This window comes from Watersipora subatra, chromosome 6, assembly GCF_963576615.1.
Source record: "Watersipora subatra chromosome 6, tzWatSuba1.1, whole genome shotgun sequence".
In the NCBI taxonomy this organism is placed as follows: Eukaryota; Metazoa; Bryozoa; class Gymnolaemata; order Cheilostomatida; family Watersiporidae; genus Watersipora; species Watersipora subatra.
The window spans coordinates 6,556,209-6,574,708 of NC_088713.1; the positions used below are offsets into that span (position 1 = coordinate 6,556,209).

At 34.6% G+C, this 18,500-nt stretch overlaps 1 protein-coding gene across 2 annotated transcripts; it reads right to left on the minus strand.

The window, feature by feature from the left end:
- Positions 1-421: 421 nt before the first annotated feature.
- On the minus strand, positions 422-18,366 carry LOC137398647 (N(G),N(G)-dimethylarginine dimethylaminohydrolase 1-like). 2 transcript variants are annotated; one of them, XM_068084826.1, is made up of 5 exons: positions 18,050-18,366; positions 12,894-12,996; positions 5,485-5,681; positions 1,808-1,936; positions 422-1,142 (listed from the first exon to the last, which is right to left on the minus strand). In XM_068084826.1, exons 1-5 carry the CDS (start codon positions 18,332-18,334, stop codon positions 984-986), a joined length of 873 nt encoding a protein of 290 aa, XP_067940927.1. In that variant the 5' UTR covers positions 18,335-18,366; the 3' UTR covers positions 422-983. The 2 variants fall into 2 exon arrangements, with proteins under 2 accessions (XP_067940927.1, XP_067940928.1); XM_068084827.1 differs by having other exon boundaries at positions 12,879-12,996.
- Between the last annotated feature and the right edge of the window lie 134 nt (positions 18,367-18,500).

Genomic DNA, 18,500 nt, shown 5'->3' on the forward strand with positions numbered 1-18,500 from the left:
TAAAGCAGTTAGGTATTGCTCTGATATAACCCTTATATTGGCACTGGCAACTTGGCTTCCATAGTCCAGTGGGCTAGGCATGAGACTTGTGAACGGCTTGGTCAAAAATTGAATCCTTTTCGGTACGGAATATTTGTATCAAGATTTTAAGATAAATAGCCGGATTTCGACTTTCGATTTCGGACAGACTTTGAGAAATATATACTTGTATATAGATATAAGATATACTGAAAGAATAGTGTCGATATGTTGTAGTGTTCTGATACAATAAGGCTTTAGCTGTAGACTGATACTTAGCATCACCAGGTAATCTGTCAAAACATGCGAAGTGTGCATGCTGATGATGGATGTAAAAGAGTTTACGAAAGAGACCTTCTGTGTTCACGCATTAAATTTAATCCATTCCAAAATGTCTCGAACTTTCTTTGAACTTAATGTTTATAACTCTAAAATAAAATCGCTCTTAGCACAAAATAAGACTGAACATATAATGAAAAATTAATCATAAAACTAAAAACAAGGACTACACGAGAGAGGATATCTCTATGAAAATAATATTTAACAGAATGGATCCAAATGAAACTAAATAAAACAAAACATACAATGAAAAAGAAATGAACCAGAATGAACAAACCTTTTAACCATTATGACAGGACAATGGGCCAAATCTTACAATTTAACCTACCTCTAGGCCAAATAACACACTGAAATTGCAAACAACGCAAGACATGACAACTCCTCTAATAAAAAGTATGTTTGCTAAACAAAATGAATGCAATTGCTAACATTAAATACATCAAACTGACTAGACTTGAAATCCTTCAAAAAAGAACAAAACCAAAGAGGTAAATATATAAATTTGCCATAGAATGTGTATTTGTATAACCAGTCAAAATGTGGAGAAGACAAATCCAATGTTAGCTAACTAGAGCTATGAGAAGACTCGGGTAAGATTCCGGGTTATGAACAGCTGAGGGGCTGCGCTAAAGCTCGTGGTGGCCCTTCACGAGGGATGTCTGAAAAGTTGGGCTGAAGCTACTAGGCTTACAAACAAGGATTGCTCCAGCAGAGAGAAAAGAACCTCCCTTTAGTAGCTCAGAATATTCTATAGCTAACCGATTGTCAAACTTGGATTCCAGAACCTGCGAGCGAGAAAGAAGGAATTGTTACTACTTCAAATGTTATGGTCTATACATTCTAAAATGGATTCTAAAATGAGAAAGAAAAGCGTTGAAAACATGGTATTCAAGATGAGCTTTAGCAAGCTTTTTGTACATTTTATTAGAAAATGTCGGTATTTTTCTATAATTTGCGATTGTTTTTTGATGTTTGAGGTGATCTGACTGCCAGGATGTTTCAAGATTAAAATCAATAAAGTTGATTGCGATTAAAATACTCAGAAGAAAAATACGTGCAAACTGACGTCACTATCTGTTATCGATGCGATAGTTGATGTCAGCTATTGCGTTCAAGTTGGAGCGTTACGCCTCTGTATTTTGTCGGTCACGTTGCAACTATAGATGGCATAATCACACTTTTGATCGACCTGAGCGTTGTAATCGCGATCAAATTTCGTCAATTTTAATCTTGAAACATTCTGGCAGTCAGATCACCTCAAACATCACAAAAATCGCAAATGATAGAAACACACTGATACTTTCTAATAAAATCTACCCAAATTTTGTGTAAGTTCATCTTGGTTATCTGACAGCCTTTTAAAATTACATTATAGACCAAATTACGAGGGGAGACAAACACAGGTGAGAAAAGTGATTGAAGTATGTAGAAGAATCGATAAACAACTCACTGGGTAAGAATCAGGAATAGAGCTATGATCAAGATGGAGGATAACTCCATTGACATAGAGACAGTTGGCAGCTTCTCTTTCCTCCACCCTGGTGACTCTGTACGTAAAGGTTGACCGAGCGATCACCTCCTGCAGGTAGACGCACACATGATACTCATTGACACTCAAATTATGATTTTTCTGATTCACAATAGGCTCTTGAAGATTCCTTATTAAAAATTATCCATAATGAAATGGATTACACAACAAGCGTTCATCTAGTCCCACATATATACCTAAACTTGGAGTTGTCCTCTACACCTCACCTCTTCACTGATATACATGTACGATCAAGACAGTAATTACATAATCGATTACCTGTGAGTGAACCCAATAAAATATTTTAGACTGCACCAAATAAGTTCAATATGAAGCAAGCATTTCATTATTGTAGTTTACTGTAGTTTTCTGTAGCCTATTGTTGTAGTTAATTGCGGCCTGAGATCTTCATAAACATTAACATGTTTATGAAGATCTCAGGCTAGTTTTTTGTTGACTCATTGCCACACATGTACTTATCTACTGTAAACAAACCCCAGCAGTTTTGGTACTTCAATCTAAGCCAAGATTGTGAGGGGCTGGCAACTTGTATATGACCGTATTATGCGCCCCTTATAATTGCCAGGATTCGTTATGATTGGTCTAATATCAACTGGTGTAATAGCCGAAATTCATCCACAGACATAAAACCGATTCGTCCAATATATTATTTGATCTACATGTAATGACGATTAGTCTAAAATTGGTGTAAAAACCAAGATAAAAATACGACAACTTACACCACAGACTTGTATTCAGTACACAAGTTAAGGCAGAAGAAATTTTAGCGGTTTAATGTAAATTTGGGTACTTGCTGTGTACAAAAAATTTTTCTAAATGCAAAAAAGAAATAAAAATTTAATTTGATAAACAGTATCATAAGTATATTGCTAGCTCACAATTTTAGATTATGTGCCAGTGCTCATAGAAATTCTAATATAGGAGACTCCATTTTGACACAAATCATTCCTACAGAAATGGAATCAATCATATCTTTGTACGAGTTAGTTTTAAACAAGTCGTGTCATTGGACCAATTAGGAAATAGACGAGTAGATTTTAGACGAATTAGATTTGAACCACTTTGAATTAGACCAATGTCGTTAGACCAATTATCCTGCGTGCAAATGTGTCACGGCCAGTAAAACATGTAAAATAAAATAAGTGATATATCTCAATGGCCCCTCATCGGCCATTCATAATAACCAAGGTGTTAACAAGCCATAATGTAAATCCTCGGGTGATCTCACACATGCCTCTTTACTGAGTTTAGCCATGGAAATAAAGCTAATGTAACAGGAAACACGCTACAAGCAAGCTGCAGCTAGTAAAATCAACAAAAAGGTGCATCAATTCCAAAAATCATTCCACTAAAAAAATAATTTTATTAATTATTAATTAAGTTATATTAATTTAAAGTTACCTAGCTAAAGTGAGACTAACTCCGTATCTCTATTGCGACCTTTACCTATGCATCGTTTTCAGTATATCTGGTATCGTCTGTTTTCGGTATCGTCAGGCTACACCTGAATTTGCTAAACTATAGCGTACTTTGTCAGGCTTCAACTTGAAAGCAATAGAAAGCTCTTTTTACTGACAGCTAGTAACCAAACGGGCCGGTGAGCCGTGAGAGATCATCATGAGTGATAACAAACTAGCCTGTTACAGTAGACGCTCCTATAACTATACCTCCAATAACGTAAATTCCAGATAACGTAAAGAATTTATGTAAAGTTTTTGCTTCGTACTACGTAAAAAGTTCATATAACGTAAAGTGTCAAGTCGGGCGAGTTCTCAAAGTGGATTTGAATAGTAACCTCACCGGACCTCCAAAAGAAAAAATTTAATGTCTCTTTATATACTGAATGGATATTAATATCTACAGAATAGAGGAATGTCCGGCGTTGCACGGGGATTAACTCATTCGCACCCGACGAATTTCTAGGCGATTATAGCCCCAGAAACCGCTAATTTTTCAGAAAATTGTCGTAATTCAAATTACTACTACAAGAGACAGACTTGAGATAATTTATTCAATCAAATTTCAAAAGAACCAACCAAGTCTCCTCTTTCAAAATATATTACATTCATATAAACACCTTGTATCCCTTTTATGTAGATCCGTGCCTCAAAGAAGGTAGTTTCAGGAAATTTCCAATTTTGAAAAAATTGTCATTTGCTGAAACAAAGTTAGATTTGCAACATAAAAATTACAAAATGTACAAAGTTTGACTGAAATTACTCATTTATTACAGACAATACATTTTTATGATTATTATTTGTACATATGCAGTTAGTCATGAACATGAAAATCATGAACCTCTAACTTCGAACTTTTCCTCTCGAGCATCATCCTTCAAACAAAATCATAGCAAATCTATATGCCAATATAACTCAAATAAAACATCATGAAAATGTTTCAAATAATAAAAACATGTTCAATAACTCTGTTCTTGACTTTTCAGACTTTATAGACAGCTCTAAGAATCAATATGATCCTATCGAAACTGAAAGATAACGTTAGTCCGACTACGGCTGGCAGCGTGAAGAGTGCATTTTTATTCGAGCATAACGATTCAAATTGGCAAAAGTAAAAGCTAATAAAAACTTTGAAACACTAAAAATAATGTTTTGATTTGATTTATGCAGTCTTTCAATGTCTTACTACTTCTGAATCTGCATATTTACTTCTTGAATTGAAAAAAAATTATCACAAACGATAAAATTTCAAGTCGGCATGATGATTTCCGGTTTGGGTAGAAACTGAGATGGGTGTACTAATTTGGTTATAACTTTCGCCGGAGACGTCATAGAGGCATATTTTAAAGTTTGTCTGATTGGCCAGAAATTTTTCTTTCTAACTAATCAAAAATATGTTTTTATAGTTGAGAAATAACGATGCAAGGAGTTGGCAAATTTCAGACGCGAGTTAACTCGCGTTGGGTGCATAGCAACGTTATAAATATGCGAGTTAACTCGCGCCTGGGTGCGAATGAGTTAAAAAATAGCTAATAACCTGTGGCAGGTAATGTAGTTGTATGCCACTTGCCATTAGCCCGGCACATTGCTAATGGCTAATTTGAGTCAACTACTATCCATATTGCTAAACTTACTAATAAGAGCTGTGAGAGCAAGCTTTAGTGACATCGCGTAAAGCAGAATGCTATGCATATTTTAACCGACAGCGACTCATATCGCCTGATGAATTCATTGCATCTCGCGTAGCTCAATTGGTTAGGTTATCGTCTGGTGAACGAGAGGTTTCGAGATCAATTCCAGCATGAGGCGAATCTATTATTCCTAGATTTTAATAGCTATAGTTGAACACACCGATTGATGGACTTTGAGATTTATATATATATATAGACACAGCATGCAGTTATTTATTGGCCATCAACAAATTGTCTTCATTACTTACATAAGCCTGTATATAGTTTAATACATTGAGCAATTTAATTCAGTAAATACTATCATATCCTTTCAAAAAGTGGACTGAGCTTATTTTAAGCTCTTTTCATGGTTCCAACATAACAATGTACAGTAGTAGGCATTCACATAACCTTGCCAATCTTATCAATAATAGGAGAGGACAACACTTACCCGAAGACAAGACTGGCCTACATTCCCACGAGGCACTAAGATGATATCAGGCCCTGCCATAGTCATCACCTGCTGCAAGTGTCGCACCTCTTTTGGCAGCGTCACTATAGAGACTGCGTACTCCGGGAATGCCTCTGCCACACACTGAGCTCCTTCCTTGTTCGTGAACTCTCCGATACCCACTATTATTTCCTTTCCTAAAGATGCACAATACAATGCATCAAATACAACTCATCGCTTTATTTCCAGAGCAATTGGCTAGACAAGATAGGAATCGCCTGCACTCCGTATCACACGTTGAAAACTGCTGCACGAAAAACACGCGATTGCATATCATCTCGGAGTGGCCTAACCTTGTCAAAACATTTCCATCATATAATTGCCAGGTCATAAGTGGGCACCTTTACTTGACCTTTTGACAGCTTCATTTTACGGAATCATTTATAGTAGTTTGTTATGATTCGCTGCATGAGCAGCAGTGAAGGTCAAGGCCAACCTCAATTATCTTGCTATAGTGACTGGCCATCTGCTACATTATCTACCTAGTAACACTCACTACCACTTATGTTCTGCTTTTATCAAGGTTATACTCAATGTTGTATTTAAATATACACAATCTTTTCATTTTATTTGTTTACTAGAAGAATGCCCAGCGTTGGACGGGTATTAAAAACAGCTAATAAAACAGTGCCAGGTAAGGTAGTGGTCTGCTACTTGCCATTAGCCTGGCACATTGCCAATGGTTAATTTGAATGAACCTACTAATAAGAGCCATGAGAGCAAGCATAAAATGATGTGGGACCGTAACGCAGAGCGGTATACGTATTTTCACCCACATAGCGAAATATATCGCTCAACGAATCTATCAATCTTGCGTAGCTCAATGGTTTAGCATATTGTTTGGGGAACAGGAGGTTCCGAGATCAAATGTTCTGCGATACACATTCTTCATTCCAATATTTCATAAGCTATGGCTGGACAAACCGAATCACGCACACACATGCTCTGAGATCTATATATAGAAGAATAAAAACAGATGACCTATTACTATTTAGGACATACAGTAATTCCCCACTTTTCATCATTAGTGGGGACCAACGTCCTCAATAAGGGAAAATCCACAAAATAAAAACTGATTTTGTAAAGAACATGTATAAGCCCAAATTTTAACACCAGAATATTTAAACTATTTTCCAAATGTATTGTAATTATTTTTTAAACAATATGTGAGTAAATTAAAGTTATCTTTATTGGCTTTCAGACTATATTTCAACTTCTGTAATATAATCCAGAGAATGCACTTGCGTATTACAGGTGTAGCTTGGACTTCATAATATATATTATATGTATATATTATATGTACAAATAAATTATATACAGTCAAACATGGATAACTCGAACTTCAAGGGACCGAGCAAAAGTGTTCGAATTATCAGAGCGTTCAAGTTATCAGAGCACTGTCACAAGTCCATATGTTTACTTATTTATTAGTAGATACATGTACATATACAAACTATAATATAAATCAAAAGCACAAATGGCTTGTTTCAAATTAAATGCTTCTAATGTAAAGTTTAAAACGTCTTCATAAAAAAGTATAGAGATTTTTCTATCACTTGAGATTGGTTTGTTGTTTGAGGTGATGTTATTGCCAGGACGCTTTTCAGATTGACATTGGCAAAACTTGATCGTTGTCGAAATGCTCAAAAGAAAAGACATTTTTTTCTTTTGGGGTTTTACCCACGATCAATTTTGCCGTTTTTTCTTGAAGTTTATGCAGATTACCTTACTTTACCTGGGATTCGTTAAGAGAAACACTCCGAGGCAGTTCAATTAGAAGTTTTACGAGATTTTACCGTACATTCTATATCACTCACGCTTTTTTAATAGATACTTATTGAATGTACACACGTAATCTGTGTTTAGGACAAACGATGAATAGTTTTTTGTAGCTCAGACAACGTATACGTTTAATTACAAAATTTTTAAGACGTTTTAAACATTCAACATTTCGACGTTGATTCAACACGGAATCAACGTCGGAAAACTATTCATCACGGGCTAGCCGGGTCACGCACTCAAGAATTTTCGCCACGCACATCCAAAACAACATGCGATTTTTGTTTTGTATGTGCGTGGCGAAAATCCTTGCGCGCGTGACCCGGCTAGCCCGTGCTATTCATCGTATCGCAGTATAAATAAAATTTCACCAAACTTTTAGAAAAGTCGTTGACAAAAATATTTTGCCGATGGTGGTAATAACGACGCTTATGAATTACGAAAAGATGAAGTTTACCTCTATGGCTTTGAATAAAGTGATTTTCTAAAGCGATAACAACCGTTTCGGTAGCCGTTGGGCAAAAAAACAGTTCGAATTAACAGTGTTGAGTTCGAGTTATCTATAGCAATTTATCATTACGTGGGAACGGACCAAAGGAAATGTTCGAATTAACCATGTGTTCGAACTATCCGTGGACGAGTTATCCATGTTTGACTGTATGTTATATATTGATATATAGGGGAGACTGGGGCAGATAGATCATTGGGGCAGGTTGATCATTGGATTTCTTGCAGCAGGTATAATGTTTATCTCATCAATTATTCTATCAGTATAGTGAAAAACCTTTAAGGAAAAGGTAAAGGTCAACTCAGCAAATGAAGACATGAGGTAAAAAAATTAAAGCATTTTTTCTGTTTTTACACCTTTGGATCTCATATTTGATGCTGACTGGGTATCCAATACTGGACACAATACTCATTGTTGAACATTCATATGCTACAATTTACTTTAGCAAGATACATGTTTTAACATGCCGAAATAGTGCATACCTAGTTTCAATGTAGGTTTTGTAAATTATGAAAATTTTAAAAATGGCACATTGGGGCAGGTTGATCATTTGCATTTTAGGACAGGTTGAGCAGTGATCAACTTGCCCCTTGGTATTTTATTGTTCATGAACAATTATAATGTTCCCATAAGGTAGCCCATGATCGACTGATATGATCATAAAGATAACTGCTCTACTAGCCATGTATATATGCATGCAAAAGATTATTGTATCAAGACAATTAACCACCAGATAGGTGTCCTAAGATAAAACCCATGATATAGGCAAACAAATTTATGTTTTCAGTAACACTGGAGGCCATATTACCTGAAATAAGATAAAGTAACTGTTATAAGACTTGTTTGTAATCTTATAGTTCACAGTCGGTGGTCTAGCATTTAGAAACAGCCTTCTCTCTTAATTATTGATGTCCAGTTTTGAACCTTTTTTTACACAGCTGTTTGTTAGTGTTGCTTGCCCTTTTGTTCATATGTTAGTGACTCTTCACATGTTATAGTAATGCTCATTTACTTAGTCTCTCTCTCTTCTCTACCTGTGTGGTGACAATAAAGTATGCTTAGCTAGAAAATAGTTCTCAAATTCTATCATTAATTATGCACTTGGTCATTATGTCAATCCTCTTGATTCTCGATAATCACTCATTTCATGGTAGCAATCAGGCGATCTTAAGGGCTAAAGAGAATGGAATAGTAATGCTCACAATACCACCCCATACAAGTCATCAACTCAAACACCTAGACGTTTCGATATATGGACCGCTCAAATCATACTATAACCAAGCAGCTGATGATTGGATGCGCAATAACCATGGCCAAACCATACAGATTTTCAATGTTAGTGAGTTCATAAAGGATGCTGCAATAAACACCATGACCCCTCGGAATATTCTGTCAGGGTTTCAAACCACAGGAATAGACCTTTTAAATTCTGGTACTTTATGGAGCCTGATTTTGTAGCAGCAGAAATCATGGACAGACCTGAGCCGGATAATGCATATATAACATCAGGTAGGTGTTACAAATACGATACGCCTGTCGCCTCAACATCTAAAATTTTGAATTCTAATCTCAACATCTACTGTACTTAAAAAGTAAATAGAGATAATGACTGGTGAAGACCGGAGCGATAAATGTTTCTCTCTTGGATCTATTTCCAGCGCCCAAAGCTGGCCCCCCAAAAAATGGGAGCGTAACAGATGTCGAACACCCTTACTGACTGACACCCTAAAGAAGCTAGAGGCTGAGGCAGCACAAAGGGCTTGACCAGCCAGTTGCTCAGTTGAAAAAATAAAGGGAAGAGAAGCAAGAAATCAAAAGTTCTTGAGTCATCAGATACAGAACCAGATATAGAGTGACCTAACCTAACAGATGAGGAGACTGATGCTATCCCAAATTTCAATGTAAGAGTTGGCGACTATGTGTTGGTCAAGGTATACGGTAAAACACGAAACCGATAGAAGAAGTATTTATCGGTAGTGGCTATGATAAAAAATGATGGAGATCTGTTCGTAACCTTCCAGAAAAAAGTAACCGCCAGCAAAAATTTTACAACGGAAGAAGAAGATTCGGTTGTTGGCTCTGAGGTTATGAGAGTTCTCCCAGAAGCAATTGTATGTAATCTATTTGTGAAATTCCCTGAGGATGTTGATGCCGACTAAACTACTCATAAATGACAGTCATTGTTTTGTTACACATAGTTATTGCATGGACATGCAGAACCGTCTTAGTTTATCTGCTTACTAACTTGTGAAAAACAGGGGTGCTCATTCATTAACAAACACTGAAAGTTTTTAACTTTCTTGCATCTCGATGTTTTATGTTCACTTTCACTTTATACATAGATTTTGTAAAAGTGCTTATGTTAGTTGGAAATTCTACTTGTTACATAGAAAGAACAGTTTAGTTCTGCAAATTCCTCACTTTTCTGAAAACCACAGGGTAGGTACTTCTTGGTGACTTTTTAGTTCAATTATTTTACATTCAGTTTTTATCGTTATTGTTTGAGTAGCCCTGGTTTAATTAGCTACTAACTTTTTTATGTTATTGTGTTTTCACATGAAAATGTGCAGTTATATGACTAAGATTCACTAAAATGCACCAAAAACATTAATTTGGTTGAGAGTGTTTCAAAAACGCTCAAGTTCGAGTTTAGCTCAACCTGCCCCATGTATGATCAACCTGCCCCACACCAATGCTCAACCCACCCCATGTATGATCAACCTGCCCCACACCAATGCTCAACCCACCCCATGTATGATCAACCTGCCCCACACCAATGCTCAACCCACCCCATGTATGATCAACCTGCCCCACACCAATGCTCAACCCACCCCATGTATGATCAACCTGCCCCACACCAATGCTCAACCCACCCCATGTATGATCAACCTGCCCCACACCAATGCTCAACCCACCCCATGTGTGATCAACCTGCCCCGTTTTTTTCGGGCACTTTTTTCATTATGGCTTGGTATCAGTTGATTCTTAACATCAATGACTTCAGTGGTAGCTAGTCATATATACTCTGCATCTTTTCCCTAATTTTGAAGTCGTTTGATCTATTGCGTGAGAACTTATGAGACTTTGTCAAAACAGCGCTCTCCCCTATTACTATTATATATATATAATATATATACTATTATATATATATAATATATATACTATTATATATATATAATATTAATATGTAATAGTATATATAATAGTATATATATAATATTATATATATACTATTATATTTAATATTATTATATATAATATTATATATACTATTATATATTATACTATTATATATATATAATAGTAATGGCATAGTTCTGCTATGCGCAGTGACAATGACTACCAAGCATAGTCTATCATGACAGATAATGCTTGGTAGTGTTCTCACCTTCTCTAGTAGAGAAACACACCGCCAAGACTAGTTTTTTATAAGCTACCTTGGGTAGTCCTAACACTTACCAAAGGCCTCTTCTGGAACTGTCAGATTAACTCGAAAGGATGCATTTTTCAACACGTCCAGTCTGACAGAGCCAGGTAGCCATTTCACTTGTCCAATGTGCGAAGGACAGAGGTGGATCTTTAACGTGCCCACGTTGTCAGTGTGGTACACGGGGCCTCCAAGTTGTGGTCTAGATCCGAAAAATGCAATTTAATGTTGAAAGCTTGCTGAGAGCTTTTTGTCAGATCACCATCAAGCATGACTCGAACTACCAACCCCATGGTTGACAGTCAAAGATGCTACCACTAGGCCACCCTGACACCCTATATATAGTATACTATTATATACTATATATATATATAATATCGTATATAATAGTATATAAAAATAACATATAATAATATAATATAGAGAATGAATGGTGAGCAAAAAGCGGTGATGATATATCAATAGATGCTGAGCTGTTGCAACTTACACTTTATAACTTTTTGCTTATTTCCATATTTTTGATTTCGTATTTGATGTTTTATATTCTATCCTTAACTATAATAAAATAGTTCCTTGGGCTTTCCAATTTCTAATAAGAAATCCCACTAAGCATTTACATCTTTACCTGCGTTTAAAATGGTTTCAAAAGATTCTATCTAAGCAGGGTGGAACATGGTGGTAAATATTTGTTTACCTTTTTAAATTCGTTGAACATAAAAAGAGATGTCAAAAGAATAGGATCATTTATGTGAGTTCAAGGAGAGGATAACTCCTAAAGTCATAAACTTATCAGAACTCAGTTTTTAACAGTTTTCACGTCACTACCAAGTTGTAATGTCGAACACTTTATGGAATTTTCTTGTTTTCCCTTTTTTTGCCCAGAATTTTTGGCAGGCTTTTTACAGTCAGTATTTTTGCTTTAGAAGCTAAAGTTTTTGTCCGAGAATTTTAATAAAAAATTATTTGAAATCAGCAAAAAATTCTATAAAAAGATCAATGCATCTAAAGTATAGAAGCCACATTTAATATTTTTTGTAGTTTAAAACAACTGGTAGCAAAAAAACGGCATTGGAGCTTTGGAGTCACCTGAAGATTATACCGGTATGTAAGACTCAGAAAAAACATCCTTATAAGAAACAATGTTATAGGAAACATTTGATCTCCGATCTTGTAGAATTTCACTAGCGTGAGCAGCAGAAATGCGTTTAGGACATTGTTTAAAATATTTCTTGGCATCCATCTTAAACCGAAAATCTGAAGTGGGAGACCTGCAATATCTAGCTGCGAATCTGGAGTATAAAGGAAACTAACTGCTTTGTTTTGTTTCCGCAAAATGATAACCCGGTATCTTAAAATTATTGTGGCAAAATTCAGGGGGGATCCGTTAACGCAGTGATCCATGATGGATGTTTTTGTAAAGGTACTAAGGTGAGCCATTATAAAGGCTTTTTGCTGTGAAAGAGTTAAGCGTGACCCGTGGCTCACAATATTTGAAAGTGCCAGAAGATGCCCGATTTTCATAAAACAAATAAATCCATCAGTAGACCTTATATGTAATAATGGTCTTCTGTTAGTTAACATTGTTAATCATTGTTAGTTAACATTGTGTTAAATAACAACGAATAAGGTTCTGACCTGTAAATAATACATCAGTACCCTCTAATTTGGCTTGTTCTTTGTGTAGCTCAACTATCCTAAGGTGAAGATGACTCAGAAGTGTGCTACGAACAATGGAAGTCTGAAAAACAAAACACACATTAATGCACTCCCAACTTAATCAACAAAGCATTGAGCTTTTCACAGATTTCCTTTATCTCCTTATAACCATCAGAGGATAACATTGATTGAATATGAATAAACTGACATGAATGAGTTGATTTGAGTCGACATGAATGAGTTGATACGAGTTATTCAATATGACTGAGTTGATAGGAGTTAATCGATATGAATGAGTTGATATGAGTTAGTCAATTTGAATGTGTTGATATAAATTAATATGAATGATTTGATACGAGTGCGTTGATATGAATTAGCTGATATATATGAGTTGATGTGAATGCATTAATATGAATGAGTTGATATGAGTTAGTATGAATGAGTTGTAATGAATGAGTTAAAATGATCGAGTTGATATGAATAAGTTGATCTTTATGCGTTGAAATGAATCAGTTGATATGTGTTGATATGGGTTAGTCGATATGAATGAGTTGATATGAGTTAGTCGATATGAATGAGTTGATATGAGTTAGTCGATATGAATGAGTTGATATGAGTTAGTCGATATGAATGAGTTGTAATGAATGAGTTGAAATGATCGAGTTGATATGAATAAGTTGATCTTTATGCGTTGAAATGAATCAGTTGATATGTGTTGATATGGGTTAGTCAATATGAATGAGTTGATATGAGTTAGTCGATATGAATGAGTTGATATGAGTTAGTCGATATGAATGAGTTGATCTTTATGCGTTGAAATGAATCAGTTGATATCTGTTGATATGAGTTAGTCAATGTGAATGAGTTGTAATGAATGAGTTAAAATGATCAAGTTGATATGAATGAGTTGATCTTTATGTGTTGAAATGAATGAAATGAATCAGTTGATATGAGTTTATATGGGTTAGTAGATATGAATCAGTTGATATGAGTTTATATAGGTTAGTAGATATGAATCAGTTGATATGAGTTTATATAGGTTAGTAGATATGAATCAGTTGATATGAGTTTATATGGGTTAGTAGATATGAATCAGTTGATATGAGTTTATATGGGTTAGTAGATATGAATCAGTTGATATGAGTTTATATGGGTTAGTAGATATGAATCAGTTGATATGAGTTTATATGGGTTAGTAGATATGAATCAGTTGATATGAGTTTATATGGGTTAGTAGATATGAATAAGCTCTTTTATATTTTGTTGCTCTACCATTCACGAAATTTTTCTGTTGCTTCAATTTTCCAATTGCCATATATATTGCTTTGAAAAACTGAATGCTTTTTTACTCATCCAATTGCCATATTTATTGCTTTGAAAAACTGAATGCTTCTTCACTCATCCAATTGCCATATTTATTGCTTTGAAAAACTGAATGCTTCTTCACTCATCCAATTGCCATATTTATTGCTTTGAAAAACTGAATGCTTCTTCACTCATCCAATTGCCATATTTATTGCTTTGAAAAACTGAATGCTTCTTCACTCATCCAATTGCCATATTTATTGCTTTGAAAAACTGAATGCTTCTTCACTCATTCAATTGCCATATTTATTGCTTTGAAAAACTGAATGCTTCTTCACTCATCCAATTGCCATATTTATTGCTTTGAAAAACTGAATGCTTCTTCACTCATCCAATTGCCATATTTATTGCTTTGAAAAACTGAATGCTTCTTCACTCATCCAATTGCCATATTTATTGCTTTGAAAAACTGAATGCTTCTTCACTCATCCAATTGCCATATTTATTGCTTTGAAAAACTGAATGCTTCTTCACTCATCCAATTGCCATATTTATTGCTTTGAAAAACTGAATGCTTCTTCACTCATCCAATTGCCATATTTATTGCTTTGAAAAACTGAATGCTTCTTCACTCATAATATTGACATTTTCTTCAATGATCAGTATTTTCTCAATGATCTGACAGTTGATGTGTCTCCAAACAGTTGTATCATCCAAGTAACTATCGATCTTAACTAGCATGGCATCAGTTCGTGCCTGCGTTTTGCTAATATTCCAATATATTGCCCTGTTAGCAATCAAGTAGATGCCATTGGGGTGGCTCAATGATAGATACATATATGGTGAGACAAATAAAAAACAGTAAAAAAAGAGGAGTTGAAGAGTGAGGGAAGGATAAGAGGAGAGGGAGTTTGATTTGAGGGAGTATGTTTTATACTAGTGCTACCCATAAGGGTATCAATTCTACATTGTAATTCACTAAAAACCAAAGTGAATTTTGGTTGTACATGGTGTCATAATAAATCAAATGGCTCGGAGCTTCATGGTTTGAAAATTTTGACAGAACACCCGAACAAACAGAATATCTGACGTCTTTGTCAAATTTATTTTCAAGAAGAAATAGCATACTTTGCGTGCCAAATAACAATAATAGGTAAGTTACTGGAGTTTTAATTGGATCTAAACCATGACCGCAATAATCACTATACAAATTTACCAAGTATTTTGGAGTGAATCTAATTTAATATATTCTGCATAATAAATGATATAAAATTTAAATTTATTTTTAAATTTTTTAAAATTTAAATTCGGCAAAGAAACTCACAGTTTTGTACACTTGAATTTTGATTTAAATTACCTCAAAATAATAATCTTTTGACATTTTTCTTGAATTATGGAATAATTTCCAACATACTATGTGTGGAGTTTCCTTAAGTTTTAGATCAGTGAACATAGATTTCCATAGATACATTTTAGATTCCCTTCCGCATAGTTTAGTTCGACTAAATAATATAATTACATTGCTAAAATAATATTACTAGATACTTTTATTTTTAGATTTAAAAATCATGGATCACAAGAAGACTATATATCGCTAATGATGATATTGATGAAAAAAAGAAAAACCAATACTTAAACTTACAATCCAAACAACAAACTAATAAATCGCAGCAGCCATACCCAAAAACGATTCTTTGAAATAATTATTTGTTCCATTTTATTTATTAGCTGTCACAAGAAGAACAGTGATGAGAAATTTAAAATTGCATATTTAAAAAAGCGCGATAACATCGCTAGCTTGTGATAAAACCGCGCTTTTTGAGCTCATTTTTATCGGCGTTCAGTCTGTTTAAACATCATGTAACAAGCTACAAGCAATTTTAAATAGTTTATATACCTTTTATAAAAGACTGAGATTATTTTACAGGCTAGATTTAGATAAAAATGGATTTTAAGACACCAATCTCTATTATTCTAAATCGGACTAAACATTCCTAACTTCCGTTCCTGAAAAAGCTAGGTTTCATCACATATTTATGGGCGAAGCTTGTAATGCCAATTGTGTTGTTTTTGAAACGGATATTAAAACGCTTTAAAAAAGCCTAAATGATTTTGAAGGTTAGTGGACCAATCTTTATTTTGAGTGCAAAATCGGAATCAGCGTGGCTGATTTACCTAGAAAATACGATAAAATTTGTACGTGACAGTTATGGTTTAATAAATCACTTTGTCAATGTGTCATCGTAAACATGTTGTATTTTTACATTTTCTGGTCAATTTCATCCAAACTTCACAAGCATATGCTCTGTGCCTTCTACCAAGTCGCTAAAATATTTTGTTTTAAGGGTCCGTCTGGTTCTAGTGAACGAGCTTCTTAAGCACCAACCTGATAAGAAAAACTCAAAAATGTGTTTTTTATGCATTAAGAATGGAAGTTGTTATTTCATAGCAACAATCTGTGAACATTTCATGGAAGCTTTTATGGATTGTTAGTATGAAAGCAGGGCAAAAAGTTGTGTTCAAATTTGATTGAGAAAGAAAAATAAAACCACGCAACGCCAGGCTTAATATTAACTGAAAATTTAAAAAATCGATATATAATGTAATACGCAAAATATATAGAATTAAAAATGATAGTTTAAATTCATATATCTTCTTTGCAACATCTATATAAGCACTTACATTGTGACGACCACACCTCAACTTGCTTGTTTTCAACTGCAAAAATAACTGACAATAAAAAACCTTTGTTTTATCATTTTCTACTTTACTTATATAGCTTTTTCCGCATAATTGATTTTTACACCTTTAGTTTTGATGAGATTTCAAATAACCTATTTGTTTTAATGCTATATGTAATTGCCTGAAGACTTCGCCATTAAGTTGGTTGGCTTGTTGTAAAATAAGCTAAAAAGGATACGATGTACTTTTATAAGAACAATTGATCCAACATGACAGTTTTGATGCAAGCAAATATTGAAATGAATTTTGAATGTTAAGGGTTGGCTGTAGTGTAATAACTAATAACCATACCTTCAATGGCTGCACAACTACAAAACACTGTCATGTTATCATTTCCTGATGACTATTCCTTACTATATCAACTCCGAAAACCTTCAAAGAACTCTTCGTACCAGTCTAGTTCATGTCTCAAATTTCAGTTCAAAAGCCAATTGGCCTTATCAAAGCAGTGACTTTAGTGTCTACTACAATATCAATGATCTTGTACTTCTAGATACTGTCTATCTAATTGTTTTTCTTTGATAAATCATGAACTACGTGTCCAAAAATCTAAATAATACAATCATTTGTACACTACCGTATTTTCCAAATTATTCCATAGTATTGCTTTTACCCCAGCTTTTTGTAGATCACGATTAGAAATTTAAATCTTCTTTCTATCCACATAAAGAAGACATTACTCTCTGCGTTTTGAAGCTATCGTACACTTCTTTACATTATATTCTTATTGACTTGAAATCATTTAAAAAACTAGAAATCAACCATGTCCTCGAACGCTAAATTATAACAAGTATTTTAATTAGTTGCTGTTAATATTCCTTTAAAGGTTTGTTTACCAGTTCTTGCGGAAAAACACGTTTTACACTATCGGTATATTCTGCTTAGTATCAAACGTTTAGTATACGTGACTTTATAGGTAATAGTCTACAGAATTGTTGCATGGTACAAGTAAGCTTAAAAAGCTAAATAGAAAATACTAAAAATTAATACATAACCAGGTTATTATAATAAAATAACCTATCTCCATCCTATTTATAAGTTACTTTTGTCAAATTTATACATTGCTACTATGCAACCGTTAGTATTACCTCTCCTATACGCCGATTAGAAGGATTACATATTAATGCTGTGCCATTTATAACGACCGCCGTATCAGCAATTAATGGACTTTCCGGATGCTTTTCATCCGAGGGTATTTCTAAAATATTTAAGCCAAGACGACGAAGCCCTTCAACATATGCATCGTGTTGCTTGATAGCCAATGCTAGATCAATCGGTTGCTCTGCAGCTGATTTGAGTGAACGTTTGGCAAAAGAACTGGGAACAGCAGAAACCAAAGCGTAGTGATATTGAGGAACATCGACGGAAGACATTCTTAATAGCAGCGTTGTACAAATAACTTAACGTTTTTGCTACATGTGCTCCCCGAACATGCGCTCATGTTATTTCCTTATTCGCGTCAAGCCAATAACCGCCAAGGACCGCCTTAAAATTTGAGTTATAGTGACGAAAAGACAACTCTTTCATCAAATGACAGTT